This window comes from Terrapene carolina, unplaced genomic scaffold, assembly GCF_002925995.2.
Source record: "Terrapene carolina triunguis isolate 2854851 unplaced genomic scaffold, T_m_triunguis-2.0 Scaffold139, whole genome shotgun sequence".
In the NCBI taxonomy this organism is placed as follows: Eukaryota; Metazoa; Chordata; order Testudines; family Emydidae; genus Terrapene; species Terrapene triunguis.
Window position 1 is genome coordinate 15,548,894 of NW_020664490.1, and position 12,180 is coordinate 15,561,073.

General features: G+C 45.0%; 1 protein-coding gene across 3 annotated transcripts in view; it reads right to left on the reverse strand.

Moving 5' to 3' along the window:
* Positions 1-12,180, reverse strand: part of LOC112112601 (ribonuclease H2 subunit B) — a 53,020-nt gene that overhangs the window by 19,578 nt on the left and 21,262 nt on the right. For all 3 annotated transcript variants that reach the window (XM_024208572.3, XM_024208570.3, XM_026653516.2), the window contains exon 5: positions 4,217-4,334. In XM_024208572.3, the coding sequence (XP_024064340.1) occupies positions 4,217-4,334 (118 nt within the window). The remainder of the gene's footprint in view (positions 1-4,216; positions 4,335-12,180) is intronic.

Consider the following 12,180-nt stretch of genomic DNA (forward strand, 5'->3'; position numbering starts at 1 on the left):
ACAGAAAGAAGTAATTTCCTCTACCAACGAAGCAGGTGAATGCAAGTTCAGAGTGGTTTTTACACAGAAACAGAACTCTGACTGCTTCAGTGCCCTGACCGCTGGGTGCCAGGCAGGGGGACTTCTTAATGTTAGCCCAGAAGTGTAAACTATCAGTGCTCTAGGTTCAGAATTTACTACCCGGATTCCCAGTGCTAGTTATGCTTTTTTTTTTATTTGTTAAGCACTGCCACCATGTTCAGTGCTGTCCACAACACAAATACTTCTTGCCCCAAGGAGCTTACTCTCAAATAAGGTAGAGTACACAGAGCAATGAGAGGCCTTAGTAGAGAAGCACTAGATTCTTTAAAAAATGCATTAGTCATAATACCAATAGTTCTTGTGAACACTAGAGAAAGTAAATCTTTAAGAGTGATTTGAATGACAAGTGAGTAGTGGGTTGGTGGAAAGGAAACTTGAGACGCGATGAACAGCCCCGAGTGTATTTGTTACATATTAATGTGTGTGGTGCTGTAAAAGAGAAAAAATAGCTAAAATTCTTGCTCCAAGATACAATCCATAAAACAGACACAAATGGGACAAGCAGCACCTGGAGACCCAGAAATGGTTATGACTAAGAACGTTGTATAAAAACCACTGAATTAAAGTCAATCACATTTTTACATATTTCAAAACAAAATATAAAGATGCTGGCTTTCAGAGTTTGTTGCCAGTTGCTGAAATGGCTATACATTATATAAAATTATATGCATACATATTTTATGTATAAACAAAAGTAAATACTTCCCATTTGTCTAAAGGAATAAAGGCGCTTCCCAGAGGTTGCTTTGTTGTACTATAACTGCATATATTATTTACAGAACTAACACTGAGATAAGGTTAAGAAAGAAGAACTTTTTATGGTAACCACTATTATATTTTTGCTAAGAAATAATATATATATATATTTTTTTTCCAAAGGGCTACATTGTGATTTATACTAGGCATTCATGCAAGGGAATAACCCACTCCTCCTTATTACCCCTATACAGACTTTCTAGTCTGGGTGGCTCAGGAGTAAACCAGGTTATTCCCTCAGTGGAGTAGGTGGATAGAACCTTGGCTTCTCCTCCTCCACTCACTGACCAGCATGGGGGTGGGGCTGAGGAGACTGTAATTTACTTTTGGTACAAACCAGCAGTAAAATTACTACCACTCCAGAGCAAGGAGGAAGCAGGGAGAAACAGTGACCAGGAGGCATATCTGTGTGTCACACTGCCTTCTAGGGTTACTCATGGGGTAGCGCAGATTTTGCGCTACCCCTTTGTCTAGGCTTTTGTGCCCAAACTCACAATCTAGCTCTAAAGTAAACAGTCATTCATATCTGCTAAAACTATGTGCAACGTGAGCCTTTCTGAAGAGTTAGTTTTGAAACCAAACAAAATAATCTGCAACTCAGAACGGTAAATCTGAGCACTGACCTGGGACCCGATGCTGTGCACCTTCGACTACCACTGAAAGGCCTCTACAGACAAGACTTCCTGCTTTCATCCTTTGACGTGTGTATCATTTCTTTAGTTGTTTACCCTCTTTCGCAAGCTAAGCACAGGTTTCCAGCCAGGCCCACAGCTGGGTTACTTTATTTGTTGTACGTGTAACTGGGAATAGTAAGGACACTTTCTCCTTTCTTAATGAAAGTTTACTTTGTGTCCCAGAATTTCTTTCATCTATGTCGCCAGGCTGAGGCTAAGGAAGATAGAAATCTAATTTCCTTCCACCCTTGCTTTATAATTAAATCCTCTCATTTCTGGCAGCAGCCAGTATCCATTCAGTATTCCTGGTCACAACAAATAGGTAGTAACAGTGTTATCAGTATGTTCTCCTTTGGTCCTGCTTTCTCACTGCAATAAAGGTGACTATTTTCAATGGAAGAATGTCCTACTTTATGTTCAAATGAAGCTTTTTAGGAAGAAATGGCTGAACACATGCAACACAACCCTTACCTATAAGGACAGAACATCATCTCATATTGTGAGAATATATCTGGTTCCCTAAAAGTTCAACATGCCTCTCCAGGTTATTGTTTCATGTAACTTAACAGTAAGTGATACAAGTTTTAGTATTTTTCTTCTGTTTGTGGTGCTTATTGTTCCATTGTTACTTTTCAATTCTTTGGTAGTTATCCTTGTAACACTGCCTAAATCTTCCCTCCCAAAGCTGTCAATGACAACTGCAGCCTGCCATTGCTACAGGAATTGGTTCAAACAAGGCTTCTTGTTCGCATACCTTAGCGCCTTGTAGGTGCTCTACACAGCATAGAAATAGAAAAACTGGTTGATTTTTTTTTAATGGAAAAAGAAGGCCAATGTGGAAGATTCTGTTTTCTCTAACTTCTGTATCCTTCTTGAATGATTACCTCTCCATTCAGTCAGGAGGTCAGCACAGAAGGGGGCCCCTATCTGAAAGACAGGACCCTTCGGGATTTTTACAAGTCTTAAATTTTCAGACGATATTGCTATGAATTATGAAGGCTCTTTTCCATGTCTGCCAAGCTTGTGCTATGAAAAAAGCCATGCATTTAAATGTATCTAACAAACAGTTAGGGCCATATGTTGTCCTCAACTGACACACGAACTCCCAATAATATCAATGGGAATTCTGTGTAAAGATCAAGGACAGTATGTGTATACCCTTGACAGATGGAGTTGATTCAGGTTTTCTTTAATACAGTTTATCACCTCATTCTACCAACACCCCTTTCAGAACAAAGCTCGCAATAGCAGACAACTGCTGACTTTTTTAAATAAATTTTTCTTTTTACTTAATTTTAACACCACACCATAAACTTGTGCAAAACTATAGGCACTTGTGCTGTCTCTTCTCCTTTCCTGAAATGCCTCTCACAGCCCATCCCAGCTTGGGCCTGCTTACTCTCCATATACTGCGCTTGTAATTCACAGGGGACACTGGTGCCACTGCTCCTTAGTGGACCATCCAACTGGCAAAAGAGTCACTCCAAGACCCATGTGATGCTTACCAACAGAAAAAGAGATATTGCTCACAGGATAAGGGAACCACTCGGATTCCTTTTACAACTTTAATGATATATCATTTTTGATGCCACCAAATGGTGGAACGGTATGTTACTAATTTAGAGCTGCAGTATATAATTTCAGCCAAGTGCAACACCTTTTAAAATACTGAAATAAAGATCACTTATAAAAGGAAGCCCCATCATTCCTTAAACAACTACTGAAGTGCAGTTCTACTCTGAGCCAATGACATTGAGGGGGGTTACATGTTTATTGTCTCAATGTTTTTCAGATCAAACATTTATAAATGAAAAGCTGGTTGTTTCACTTGCCAACCCTGCAAACTCAACCTGGAATGTAAACACAAGCTAGGTTCTTTCTATCACACATATCACCCAAAGTAACAGAGCTTCTACATGCTCAATTAGGCCTTCAGCAATACCTGTGCAACTGCAATATACAAGTGTAACTGAGTAAACAATTCTGTTGCTGATGCAAAAGAAGTAATAAAATCCAGCTCATTCACATGTAATTTGGCAAAAACAGCCCAACTAACCAGAATAAAAGCAATAAAAAACATTTTATTGCTAAGATCAACAGATATAACTCACAAAATGATGAGCATGGTGGTGCTATTATTACGTAGTCACTTTTCAGCGTAAACTCGCACTTTTAAAAATCTTCAAGTATTCCAGTAGAGTACAGTTTTGATTAATCTTTAGTAAGACCCCCTCCTCTACTGAGAAAGCACTCTTGCTGATCCCTGATTTCATTGTAGTTGTGGTGGTTATAGTTGCAGTCATAGAAATGCACAGCCACATACATACACAGTTAAAAAATAAAATTAAAAAATAGAGCCGTACCTGAGATACAAGTTATAAACAAAAGAGAAAGGTTTAATTTGCCAAACATGGCAATTACTTTATGGAGGGAAAACTTTTTGCAAATTTAGGAGAATGATCAACCACATGAATGGATTCCAATAATAAAATGCAGCAGGACATGTGGCAGATTACATTGGCACACCAAAGATGCTTGGTGAAACAAGACATAAAAGCCAGTGCCTAGTGCTGTTGGCTTAGCATCAGAGTGGCTTCTAGTCCCACTGTGCAGAGGTCAACTGAAACAAATAAATACACCCTTCAGAACCAAACATTAGCTGAAGAATTAGTCTGTTAGCTAAATTAACATCCCAAATCTTGTACCTTTTTCTTCTATCACATGATGTAGTGAGTCCATAACTCTTGCACACTGTAGCAACATCGTACAGCTAGAAAATTCTGAATCAACCACAACTTGATCCAGTGGTTGGAACTTTCCTTTCTGAAAAAAAAAAAAAAAATCAAAGGGATTATAGAAACATTACTGTCAACAATAGCAAAAATATAATAAACCATTAAATGTTTTATGGCTAATGCCTTAAACCAAGGATTACAAAGACTGGATTGCTAGTAGTACCACGACATATTCTGTTTACAGAGCAACAAACTATAAAGAAATATTTCAAAACCCTAAATACTTACAAAGTACTGAACTTTTCAATTAGTGTGCTTAAAAAGGTCCAGTTGCAAAACATCATGGAGACAAACAAATGCAAAGTACAGAGGGTTTACTTTGGAAGATGACAGCATGTTACAGTAGTTAATGTGTACCAACAGCTTTTCTAGACACAACCTGCTGGATTAAATTCAGCATCATAACTTTCATTCAAATTTTGCTTTTTCCCTTTCCATAAAGAGGAATCTCAGAGGAGCAGTGCATCTTAAGGAACATAGTGCTAACCTTTCATCTCTGGAAAGTGAGTTCCAGTTTGGCCTAAAGTCTTACATAAAGTGGTTTTGGCACAGCTTAAATAGCACTGTACACGACAGAACCATCAAACAAATCTCGCCTTTGCCAGACATTACAATGCATAATTATTCAGCACAGTTTGGCACAATTGGCAGCTTTCCCTTTGGAAATCTCCCTGAGCACATCAGTACAAAGGCTCAGTTAGCTCTCCATCCTTAGAGTGAATGGTCTCTAAGGGCCAAAGCTGAAGTCATTATGCTGGTCAGGGTGACAAAAAAACACTTGCGTAAACCGCATTCATTATTAGAGAATAATCTCATTGGAGCAATCAGAGAATTCATAAAATAACCAACTGAAATGTACAAGGTGCAAAACAAAACAAAGGATTTCTATTTGTTTCTAGTGCAGAAAAAAGTAGAGATAATCAAAATAAGAAAACGATTACAAGAATAAAACAATACATTTATATTAAAATTAATCTGTGGATAAGGTTTTCAAAAGGCTACTAAATCTGAATGAAGTGTGGTACATGGAAAGCCACTGAAGGTATTCTTCTATAACTGTTTATAAGAATGTGGACTACTATAAAGACTGTGATGGACTACAATACTATAAAGCATACATATTTATGGTTACCCTATCATAAAACGATGAAACATTTCCAACACAATATAGGTTAAATTACTGATTAGAAATATCAAGCAGGTGTTGACTGCTAAAAGAACATGCATAAAAGATTTTGTATCCTCAATCCACAACTTAAAAGCATAAAGAAAATAATTCCCTCCCATCCATATACTTTTTCTTCATTGAAACAGTAACAGGGAATCTTAGAGGGAGAAACAAGAAATAGGTACTGAAGGAAAGAGAAGCCTTTCAGATAAGTAACCTGAATTTACTGCCTCCATTTGGCATGATTGAAGAGTGGCATTTAAATTCTTCCAGTTAGATAAGCTAGTGTCCTTTGGCTCATGGACAAGAGATTACATTAACTAATTAAATGCATTTTTCTATTCTTCCTGATGTATTGTACTTTTAAATTGCACATGAGAATTTGCAGAGCCGTGTGATCAATTCATTTATTATCTGCCTTGGATTACTTAAACATACCTTTGCCCATAATCTGCCATTCCAGGATTTATCTACATTCTAACCCCTGTAACTACTTCAAACAGCCACCTTTTTCCTTTAAGATCAACCTGCCACAGAAATGTTTCCTCCTCCTCCCCACAAACATGTGGGTTCTCCACAAAAGTTGCATCTACCTCTGGCTCAGGACAGGCACTATTCAGTCCTACACAAACAGCAGCTTATCAGTTCAAACTCCAGTATCTCCCAGCTCTACAGGCCTAGACTCAGGTGCTTTATGATGACAGGAAAGAGGAGATTCTGTTTCCAAATGGGAACCAGCATTCACTTCTGGCCCTGCAGGGCTGCAACATAAATTACTTTAAAATGGTAGTATTTTAAAGTTATTTTAGGTCATGTCTGGAGGTTTTTCACATATATTAATTTTAATTTTTCTCCCTCTTTGAGCCCTTGCAGTGTGGTGTGACACTGACAGACTGATCAATTGGTGTATGAGCCATAACTCCTCAACAGAAGGTATTGAAATGATAAACAGGATCACTCCCTGTAGACAGTTATCAAAGCCATATTAAGTAGACTAGAAACTCTATGTTTGCTTATACTGTTTGAAAACCAAGAATAGATTATAATTGTATTTGTGTGTGTTTACCTATATCTTGTTAGAAGTTTAACAATGTGAGCTAATTCACTTGTACATGCTAAAATTCTGTTCCTGTCTTTAATGATTCATTACTGTATTCTATTGATTCAGAGATCAAAAAGGGATTAGATGGGACTTTTAGTGTAATAACATTATTGGTTCATTTTTCTTTGAAACTTGTAAATTCCACATAAGTAAACTACCTGTGAACTGTTTGAATGGTTAATTGCCTTATGCTAATGAATACAACTAGTTACCAGGAAACAGAGATCAGCTTCAAAAACAATATACATTAGCTATTCTCATCCAAGAAAGACCCTGCTGTGACCATGGCTTGTTCAGCTATAAGAGAAGACTTGGGCCTGATCCCTATCTTATCTCAGTTCTGCTTAAACTTTGACAAGGAAAGTCTAAGCCCACAGGACTGAGGTCTCCAGGTTACTCTGGATCCATCCTGAAATTCTAATGGAAGAATTTGAACAAGCTCTGCACATGGACTGCCTATAGGACTATAACCTATTGAACTGATTCTAGAACAGTGTTTCTCAAACTGGGGTCGCCGCTTGCGTAGGGAAAGCCCCTGGCGGGCCGGGGCGGTTTGTTTACCTGCCCCGTCTGCAGGTCCGGCCGATCGCGGCTCCCACTGGCTGCGGTTCGCTGATCCAGACCAATGGGAGCTGCTGGAAGCAGCGCGGGCCGAGGGACTTACTGGCCGACGCTTCCAGCAGCCCCCATTGGCCTGCAGCGGTGAACTGCGGCCAGTGGGAGCCGCGATCAGCTGGACCTGCGGACGGGGCAGGTAAATAAACCGGCCCGGCTCGCCAGGGGCTCTCTCTACACAAGTGGCGACCCCAGTTTGAGAAACACTGTTCTAGAAGAACTTTTGCAGATCAGCAGCCTCACCATCTCTGCTATGAAACAGACATAAGAACTTTACTCATATCTGTATGTATATTGATCTTTTAACCATAACAATTCTCTTTTCTCTTTTTATTAATAAATCTTAGATTTAGTTAATAAGAATTGGCTGTAAGTGTGGGTGAGATATGAAATATTCATTGACCTGATGGGCAATGCATCTGCTCTCTTGGGATTGGTAGCACTTTATATATGGTGAATAAGGTTTTTAGTAACCGTCACTATATTAGACTTGGCTGTCTGGGTGGAAGCCAAAGGCTGGATTGCTTAAAGGGGACCGTATTTTGGTTTCTTGGTAACCAGTAAGGTATTATAGAAGTTGTTTGGTTACTGGTTTGGTGAAATCTAGTTATAGAATAAAAAGACAGTTACCTTTTCTGTAACTGGTGTTCTTCAAGATGTGTTGCTCATGTCCATTCCACAATAGGTGTGCGTGCTTGCCATGTGCACCGGTGCTGTAAGTTTTTCCCCTAGCAGTACCCGTAGGGGAGCGCCACTAGCGGCCCCTGGAGTGGCACCGCATGGTGCGGTATAAGGGGCGCTGCGTGCTCCCACCACCCTCACTTCCTTCTTGCCAGACAACTCCGACAGTGGGGAAGAAGGGCGGGATATGGAATGGACATGAGCAACAAATCTCAAAGAACACCAGTTATGGAAAAGGTAACTGTCTTTTCTTCTTCGAGTGATTGCTCATGTGCATTCCAAAATAGATGATTCCAAGCTATATCTGTTGGAGGTGGGTAGGAGTTCACAGACACTCGGGACGAAGCACTGTTCTGCCAAACCCGGCGTCCTCCCTAGTCTGGGAGACGATCGCATAATGCGAAGTGAATGTGTGGACCGAAGACCATGTGGCAGCGCTACAAATGTCCTGGATAGGGACGTGAGCCAGAAAGGTGGCCAATGAGGCTTGCGCCCGTGTCGAGTGCGCCCTCACAATCGGTGGTGGGGGAACTCCCGCCAGGTCGTAACAAGTACGGATACACAAAGCGATCCAGTTGGAGAGCCGCTGAGTGAAGATCGGCCGACCTTTCATGCATTTGGCCGTAGCGATGAACAGTTGCAAAGACTTCCTGAACGGTTTTGTTCATTCCCGGTAAAAGACTAGAGCCCCATCTCACATCTAGCATGTGGAGGTGGCACTCCTCACTAGACGTGTGGGGCTTGGAACAGAGCACCGGAAGGAAAATGTCCTGGCTCATATGATAGGCGGAGACCACCTTAGGGAGGAACGAAGGGCGTGGTCGGAGCTGCACCTTATCTTTATGAAATACGTGTACGGGGGTTCAGCGGTCAGGGCCAAGAGCTCCGAGACCCTCCTAGCGGACGTGATTGCCACAAGAAAGGCTACTTTCCATGAGAGATGGGACCAGGAGCGTGTAGCAAGAGGCTCAAATGGAGGCCCTATCAGCCTGGCCAAAACCAAGCTCAGGTCCCACTGAGGGACTGGGAGTCTAACGTAAGGAAAGAGGCGATCCAAGCCCTTAAGGAATCGACGGGTCATGGCGTGAGAAAATACTGTGTGGCCCTGCACTGGCGGGTGGAAGGCCGATATCGCTGCCAGGTGCACTTTGACAGATGAGGGCGCTAGACCTTGGGCTCTCAGATGAAGGAGGTAATCCAGTATAAGCTAGAGCAGAGCAGCCACTGGTGAGATGCTGCGATCCGCGGCCCACCGGGAGAACCTAGACCATTTTGCCAGGTAGGCCTGACGCATGGAGGGCCTCTTGCTTTCCAGGAGGACTCGCTGGACGCCCTCCGAGCAGGTCCTCTCCCTGTGGCCTAGCCACTGAGCAACCATGCCGTGAGGTGGAGGGCTGCCAGGTTGGGGTGGAGGAGGCGACCTTGGTCCTGAGAGAGAAGGTCTGGGCGGGTTGGCAGTGGCCATGGGGGGCCATGGACAGGCTCGTAAGAGTCCCATACCAGTGCTGCCTGGGCCATGCTAGGGCGATCATGAGGATGCGAGCCCTGTCTGTCTTGACTTTTTCTAGGACCTTGCTGATCAGTGGAATTGGATGAAAAGCATATAGAAACTGACCCGACCAGGACAGAAGGAAGGCGTCGGAAATCGCGCCCTTGCCCAGGCCCCTCTTGGAGCAGAACCGAGGGCACCAGCGGTTCTGCCTGGTTGTGAAGAGATCCACCTGAGGCGTGCCCCACGTTTGTTGGGAGGAGAAGTCCTGGCTCAGGCGATCCGCCCGAGAGTTCCAGATACCCAGTAAATGGTGGGCTTCCAGGCTGATATTGTGGGCTATATAGAAGTCCCATTCCTGGAAGAGGGCTAAGGAGTGAGCCCCACCTTGCCTGTTGATGTAGAACATCGAGGCCGTGTTGTCCGTGAGAACTCTGACTACCCTGCCCGTAAGGCACGAGCAGAAGGCCACGCAGGCCAGACCGAATGCCCTGAGTTCTTTGACGTTTATGTGCAGGGCTAGGTCCTATGTGGACCACAGGCCTTGGGTCTGGAGGTTTTCCACGTGGGCTTCCCACCCCAAGTCTGACGCATCAGACACCAATCCTATAGTTGGGGGGCAGCTCCTGAACAGGACCCCTCAGAGCATGTTCTCTGGGGTGGCCCACCAACGGAGGGAGGCTAGAATGGGTTCGGGCACGGTGAGGACCTTGTCCAGCCTGTCTCTGGACTGGGAGAACGTCGAGGTCAGCCAGAACTGAAGGGGCTGCATCCTGAGTCTGACGTGATGTACCACGTATGTACACACTGACATGTGACCAAGGAGTTGGAGGCACGCCCTGGCAGCTGTCACAGGAAATCTCATGATCACTCAGATGAGCTCCCTCAAGGTTTCGAACCTGTCTGGCAGGAGGGAAGCTCCGGCCGATGCCGCGTCGAGAATCGCGCCAATGAACATCTGCTATTGTGTGGCCAGGGAGGTTGAAGTGTTCTCCTACAGGTTTTTGTATATTGTCATATCCCTGGGGGGAGGGATAGCTCAGTGGTTTGAGCATTGGCCTCCTAAACCCAGGGTTGTGAGTTCAATCCTTGAGGGGGCCACTTAGGGACCTGGGGCAAAATCAGTACTTGGTCCTGCTAGTGAAGGCAGGGGGCTGGACTCGATGACCTTTCAAGGTCCCTTCCAGTTCTAGGATAATAGGATATATATATATATACGTATATTCACTACGCAAGAGGATAAATGGACACAAGTCAGATATCAGGAATAGTAATATACAAAAACCTGTAGGAGAACACTTCAACCTCCCTGGCCACACAATAGTAGATGTAAAGGTAGCCATCTTATAGCAAAAAAACTTCAGGACCAGACTCCAAAGAGAAACTGCTGAGCTCCAGTTCATTTGCAAATTTGACACCATCAGATCAGGATTAAACAAAGACTGTGAATGGCTATCCAACTACAGAAGCAGTTTCTCCGCCCTTGGTGTTCACACCTCAACTGCTAGCAGAGCACCTCACCTTCCCTGATTGAACTAACCTCGTTATCTCCATACTGATTTATACCTGCCTCTGGAAATTTCCATTACTTGCGTCTGATGAAGTGGGCATTCACCCACGAAAGCTTATGCTCCAATACTTCTGTTAGTCTTAAAGGTGCCACAGGACCCTCTGTTGCTTTTTACAGATTCAGACTAACACAGCTACCACTCTATTACTTGCACTTGCTGTGGCACTGCTGGAACAGGCTGCCCCGCCGGACTTGCCCGGTCCACCAACTGTCGGCTCCGAGGGGAGGCCGGGCTGGCATACGAATGGCAGCTATCCTGGGATGGGGACGAGTAATGGTGTCGTGAACTGTGCCAGGCTCGAGACCTTGAGTCTGGTGTAGAGGAGCGGGAGTACCGTCTGTAATGGCTGCTCTGCGAACGGCTCCGTCGGGCAGATCCGCGACGGCCAGTTGCTAGTGATCTACGCCTGAAGCTGCGGGAGGGGTGCTGTGCTGGGGACCTCAACTGGGACGGAGAGCGTGAGCGGCGTCAACATCGGTACCGTGAGGGGCTACAGCGGCTTCTCGGAGTCGGCGTCTGTCCCAGTCCCGGTGGGGCGCGCTCTGATCTTGAGGCCTGCACTTCCTCGATGTGGAGCGGTGCCTGGATTCCCTGCTGCTCAGCACCCAACGAGACAATCTGGTGGGGGTTGATGGGGACCAGCGTGGGCTGCGGGGGGGGGGGGGGGAGGGGGGTATGTGTGTGGTCACTCTGTGGAGAACGGCGTCGGGAACCTTCCCTCGATGATGAGCGGTACCGCCCAGGTGGCGACTGTGGCGGTCCGAGTGCTGGCTTGCCTCTGGACCAGGGAGCCGCTGGGGTCGGTGCAGCTGATACCGGGAGAGACATTATGTCTCAAGCCGCCTGCAGGGCCTCCAGCGTGGAGGACACCCATATGTGGCCACTAGCGTCCGCGGAGGCCGGCTCAGAGTGGGCTGGGCTACTCCGCTCAACTTGAGTCGGAGGCCGCGAGGTCGAGGGGGATCGAGAGCTGCCCAACGTGGGTCTAGTCTTGCCCCCAGCCTTGCCCCGGTGCCTTGACAGAGAAGATCTCTTCTTCGTCTTCTTAGAGTGTCCTGTGGATGGGGAGCAGTGCTGGCTGGTGGAGGGCACTGCTGGGTCGCTGCGCGCACCGATGCTGCGGTGCTCGGTGCCGACTCGGACTGGCATAGCGGTGTCAGGGCCGACTCCATCAATATGGCTCGGAGCCGTATGTCCCGCTCCTTCTTGGTCCAAGGCTTAAATGATCTGCAAATCTTGCAGCGGTTG